Source organism: Centruroides sculpturatus, unplaced genomic scaffold (assembly GCF_000671375.1).
Source record: "Centruroides sculpturatus isolate CEXI.00-Female unplaced genomic scaffold, Cexi_2.0 scaffold54, whole genome shotgun sequence".
Taxonomy (NCBI): Eukaryota; Metazoa; Arthropoda; class Arachnida; order Scorpiones; family Buthidae; genus Centruroides; species Centruroides sculpturatus.
The window spans coordinates 1,188,444-1,194,672 of record NW_019384340.1 but is presented as its reverse complement, the minus strand read 5'-3'; the positions used below and the strand labels follow the sequence as shown (position 1 = coordinate 1,194,672).

Sequence of the window (6,229 nt, the reverse complement as noted above, 5' to 3'; positions counted from 1 at the left end):
CGGCAATAATTCTAATACAATAATACTTTTATGGGTTTTTTTAAATTATGAATTTTTTAATCTTGACTATTGTTAGATCTATATAAGCTCAATGATATAATTAAATTTAATTGTAACTATAAGCAATGATTTTAATGATTTATATCACTAAATATAAAGTTAGATATATATAATGATATAATGTATTTAAACAATTTAATGGATTAGATAGTGAAAGATTTAAAAATGCGACAGTTAGATCTCTACCAATATTATTGCAATAAAGTTAAAATTTGTACTTGAGAAGATGTTACAAACTGATGGGTAATTAAATGTTACTAGAAATTGCTGATTGATTGCATTGATCATCATCAATGCAACCAATCAGCAATTTCTTGTGCTTGTTAATATGCTCTTATATTACAGTTATGAAATATGTTTGTTTACATACACTACAGCTTATTAGCAATTAATAAACACTTCCATGTTACCCATTAACTTTATAAGTAGATGTGGGAGGATCTCCGATAGTTTCAAGCTAAAGTAATGCATAATTTTTTATGTCCATTACAGGATGTTAAAACTGTTTATATTCAGTATGTACTCGAAAAAGATGAAGGAATAACTTCTAACTTGGAAAAGCTCACTTACACAAATCTGTAGTTAGAAATTCTAATATCTTTTAAGTTCAATCTATTTTTATGATCATCATTTTTAAATTTAGAGATTTTTATAGATAATATGCTTAGAATTTTAGTTTAAAGGCATTATCATTCTTAATTTTCTAGAAACACTCCTTTTAATGAAATAAATAAAACAGAACGTGATGACAGCCATAAATTTACTATAAATATAAAAAACTTCTAAAAAGAATATTATAATTATTTAAAATGATAACAATGTCAATTATTATTAAAGAGCATTGTAATGTACATGAAAACATTGGAAAACTATCCAAGTTTCACATTTTCCCATTACAATTTCTCAACTTATGCATTTCCTGTCGCACGAGACACATCCAATTTATACTCAAATTCTTTCTACAATTGCTACAGCATACCCGTTGTCACTTCACCCACAGCTGCTACAATTCTAGAGCTTCTTCGGATTATTTGAGTCACACTTCCATTTATGGAATTCCAATTTTATGAATTTTGGAACACAAAATGCCTTTTCTGCTGTGGTTTTTGTTAATGTGCTTCTAGAGATAGTAGACATCCAGTTGTTCTAATGCATATGAAGATGAAACTTGGACACTTAATCAATACATTAGTGTATGTTGCATAATTCTCAGATAATATTTACTTAGTAATTTAAAATGATAGCATTCAGTCTGGAAGATCCTGCAATGCTTACTGAATTTTCCTATATAATTATTAAATCTAATTTATTTAAAAATTTTAAATATATTATTATATATTCAAATAAACAATGAAATAATCTAAAAAATGGACATATTCCTTATAGATGTTAATGAATTGATCACACAGCATTATTATTTCCAATGTCAATGAATGTTTTGATTCAAAAGTTTAGTAATATTTTTCTATTATTAATTTTTAATATATTGATACTATTTACAAAGATTTATTTGAATATTTTCAGAAAATTAGATGGAAAATTATTTTATAATGCCATCTCATAAGCTATATATGAGCTGGTAATTTCATATTATTTAGAATTTCTTGACTTTTCTAAACTAATGGATTTGAAAGAAAACCTCTTTTCCAGGGGTGAGAAACAAAATAGAAGTTTCCAAAAAATCATATTTCTTTAAATTAATAATATTCCAATATATATATATATTCTTTTTGTAATATTTGGTTGCTCCATATAAGTTTTGTGTGTGTAACTGTACCTTAGTATTTAACTCTACTGTTAAATACTAAGAAAAAAGATATTTGTATGCTTATGGATTAGATTATTCATCAGTTACAAAAGATATCTTAGTGATTACACGGTGTGATCCTTCACAGTGGACTATATTTTTAAATAGATAGCATTTAGGGGGGTGAAAAGATTTGATACCTTAATGCTTTTCCTTACATAATTTTCAAATATAAGTTTTTTATCACGAGATTTAAGATGGGAAGGAAGCAAATCGATGAAATCTTTCATTTGGGATAGAAAAAGAAATCCGTGTTTTTCTTCCTCATCTCGATATCGTACAGGAGACGCATCCAGTAGAATTAATCCTTTCATCAACCATGGCTGAAATATAAACATTTAATTATTTTTTTTCCTTTAAGTATTAAAAGAAATATAAATTATCAAATGAGAGTTTCGATGTTATACTGAACTCAAATGAAAACAGTAGCCAAAGAAATTGTAGAGGAGAAGGTGGTATTATGGAACACTGCAAGTATTATGGAACCTCCCCATTTCGAACCGATAATAAAGGCGAACTGTAGCGGAATGTGGCTGAACTGAACTAGGCAGACATCCATAGCAAGGGGAAAACCCGTTTTACTNATTTATCAGATTACAATAGATATAAAAAAGTGGAACTGTAGATTCCAAAACCAAAAACATTAATCTGAGATAAAATCTTTTGATTTCTGTAAATTATTAGTTTTAGTTAATTATAAAAGGAAGATTAACTAAATAGTAAAGGTTATAAGAAATATAAATGCTATAATTACAATAACGGTATTAAATTGTATTTAAAACATATAGGATTTAATTGAATCAACTACAAGTGTTTATCTATTTATTAACTATTCAATAATATATTTACAAAAATAAGCATAAATTAATTTTTCAACAGGTGCTGAATTATTATTTCTAACATCTTTTCTGTTTTATCTAAATGAATCCAATGAGCACAGTTTTCTAAGAAGAAGATTTTAACATTGGGAAATTGTTTTCTAAGTTGTTCATAGTCCTCCTGTCTAAAAATGAAAAATTTCATATTATTATATTTAAGTTAAATTTTATTATTTCATAGTAATTATTGAAATTTAATAACATACAATACATAATTTGCTATTCCATGAATCACCAGAACATCTCCATAGAAAGTTCCTTTAATAGGATAAAGACTGTTCAATTTTTTTTCAAGGATTAAATCTTTCAATATTGCTATGATATTGACTTTCCACATCAATTCATCTTCATGTTCATATAAATTTGAGAAGACAAGTTTTTGTAAACTTTCAATCTGTGACACAAAGATTATCATTTAATATCAATTATTAATAAAGGTTAATTTTTTATCTACTTTTCTCCCTTTCCATATTGTGTATCAATAATGTACTTTTAACAAACCATCTTTCCCTTTAATTATGTGAACATTATTTCATGAACTCCCTGGTTTTGAAGAAATGAATAAAAATTTTGCAAATAATTACAAGATAGTTTATAGTTTATTCACATGATTTGTAAGTAGGCTTATAAGAACAAATTTGTATGCCACTAAAAAGTCCACTTAGATGATGCCTGAACCCTTTTCCTTCTCATATACAAGCATAATGATGTATTGTACTTTTCACATTGTACTACTTCCTCCCTTAAATTGTACACTTAATTAATGGAAGACCTTTACACTTGAAATGCAATTGATATATTTCTTTATAATGAATATGAAAAGTAACTTTTCATATATCAAAAATAGGAAAATAGTGGTAATTAAAAACTATACCTATGTTTTTATACATTTTATATATTTCGTTTTCTATTAAAGTTTATTTGTTAAATAAATATGGTACCCACCCACTGTTGTTTACATTATTAATTTTACATTGTTTTGCTAAGTTTTTAGAAATTCTTGAATAGTAGCTGCAGCTGCTATTTGAGAGCAGTTATTACAATATTTCAAGTATTAAGGACAAGATATAATTACTATTAGAGAATGGTTATTATTTGAATAAAACCAGTAATGCATATATTTAATATTAAAAAAATTATTATGCCAATTTAGACCACAGGGAGTCCTAAGAAAATTTTGTTTTATCTGAATTTATAAGCATTCTGATGCGAGTATAATGATCAGGGCAAGATGGCTATGAAGTAGTTCAGAGACTGAAAATGTTGATGTTATCTAACATTTTATTTTTACTTGCGTCTAATTCTGTACTTGTAATTTCTTACTACTACTGTTTGAATCAGTTTCTTTTTCTTGAAATTCTGATAAATGCTGTTTTTTTTGTAACAAATGCTAGCTTCCTCAGTGTATGGTTTTCCATGTTCAGATTTATATTTAAATGTAAAACGACTTAATCATTTATTGTTCACTCGCTAAGGAATTTTGAGAATTTTGATATACCAGTAGCTAGTTTTATTCATGGATGTATGATCCTATTTTTAGGTAATAGGTATGCTTTCAAAATATGCAGCCAAATGGCAACTTACTTAGTAGAACTATTAAATTATAATCTTACTAGAGTTTTCTTAACAAATCTGTGGAATGTGGGCAGGTAATATTAACAAGAATATCAGATTAATAATGAATCAGTATCTAATACAAGGTGAAGATGGCTTCCATATCTTCAATGGCACTACATCACTTCTTTGTGGATATTAAAGAATTGAAAATATGTCTACCTTTGTTCAGGAAAGGTTAACATTTCAATCTGCTTTTGAAAAATAACAAAGCATTAAAATAAATATTTTGAATACAAAAATTTGAATTTTTATGTTTATTTTATAACAGATAATTTACATGAAGTACACTCATTCAATTGGTAAACAATAAAGTCTGCCAGACATATTTTCAGAGTTTTATCTATGAAATTAAATGAAAACAGTAATTATAAACTTTATGTAGCTTATACAACTCCATTGTTCATAATTAACTAAAATAACACTTTACACTTTATAGAAGTCAGAATATAGATTTTATCTTGGATTTCCATTTTCAGAATCTACAATTCTGTTTTCAGTTGTGCAATCTTTATTTAGTATCAATATTTATCAGATTACAATAGATATAAAAAAGTGGAACTGTAGATTCCAAAACCAAAAACATTAATCTGAGATAAAATCTTTTGATTTCTGTAAATTATTAGTTTTAGTTAATTATAAAAGGAAGATTAACTAAATAGTAAAGGTTATAAGAAATATAAATGTTATAATTACAATAACGGTATTAAATTGTATTTAAAACATATAGGATTTAATTGAAACAACTACAAGTGTTTATCTATTTATTAACTATTCAATAATATATTTACAAAAATAAGCATAAATTAATTTTTCAACAGGTGCTGAATTATTATTTCTAACATCTTTTCTGTTTTATCTAAATGAATCCAATGAGCACAGTTTTCTAAGAAGAAGATTTTAACATTGGGAAATTGTTTTCTAAGTTGTTCATAGTCCTCCTGTCTAAAAATGAAAAATTTCATATTATTATATTTAAGTTAAATTTTATTATTTCATAGTAATTATTGAAATTTAATAACATACAATACATAATTTGCTATTCCATGAATCACCAGAACATCTCCATAGAAAGTTCCTTTAATAGGATAAAGACTGTTCAATTTTTTTTCAAGGATTAAATCTTTCAATATTGCTATGATATTGACTTTCCACATCAATTCATCTTCATGCTCATATAAATTTGAGAAGACAAGTTTTTGTAAACTTTCAATCTGTGACACAAAGATTATTCATAAATTTATAATTAATAAAATGTTTCGTTTGAAAATACCGCACACAAAAATTCTTAAATACTACATAAAGTATCTTCTATAAACAAGAAAAATATTTTGCATAATAAACTCTAAAATAATTTATATTTTTTTCTAAAAACATTAATATAATTATCAATAATTCTAATACAATAATACTTTTATGGTTTTTTTTAAATTATGAATTTTTTAATCTTGACTATTGTTAGATCTATATAGGCTCAATGATATAATTAAATTTAATTGTAATTATAAGCAATGATTTTAATGATTTATATCACTAAATATAAAGTTAGATATATATAATGATATAATGTATTTAAACAATTTAATGGATTAGATAGTGAAAGATTTAAAAATGCGACAGCTAGATCTCTGCCAATATTATTGCAATAAAGTTAAAATTTGTACTTGAGAAGATGTTACAAACTGATGGGTAATTAAATGTTACTAGAAATTGCTGATTGGTTGCATTGATGATGATCAATGCAACCAATCAGCAATTTCTTGTGCTTGTTAATATGCTCTTATATTACAGTTATGAAATATGTTTGTTTACATACACTACAGCTTATTAGCAATTAATAAACACTTCCATGTTACCCATTAACTTTATC

The 6,229-nt window shown here is 25.5% G+C and overlaps 1 protein-coding gene across 1 annotated transcript; it reads right to left on the bottom strand.

Annotated features, from left to right (window-relative positions):
* Window positions 1–2,701: 2,701 nt before the first annotated feature.
* LOC111634005 lies at window positions 2,702–3,089 on the bottom strand. Its single transcript, XM_023378678.1, has 2 exons — window positions 2,952–3,089; window positions 2,702–2,870 (listed from the first exon to the last, which is right to left on the bottom strand). The coding sequence occupies exons 1-2, from the start codon at window positions 3,080–3,082 to the stop codon at window positions 2,732–2,734; spliced, it is 270 nt and encodes an 89-aa protein (XP_023234446.1). The 5' UTR covers window positions 3,083–3,089; the 3' UTR covers window positions 2,702–2,731.
* Window positions 3,090–6,229: the final 3,140 nt, after the last annotated feature.

What these genes read in the sequence shown, in the direction of transcription:
- LOC111634005 (XM_023378678.1), bottom strand. Translation starts at nt 3,082, where the DNA reads ATGTGGAAAGTCAATATCATAGCAATATTGAAAGATTTAATCCTTGAA. An exon ending in GGAATAGCAAATTATGTATT is followed by an intron (nt 2,871 to 2,951) that starts GTATGTTATTAA and finishes TTTCATTTTTAG; the next exon opens with ACAGGAGGACTATGAACAAC.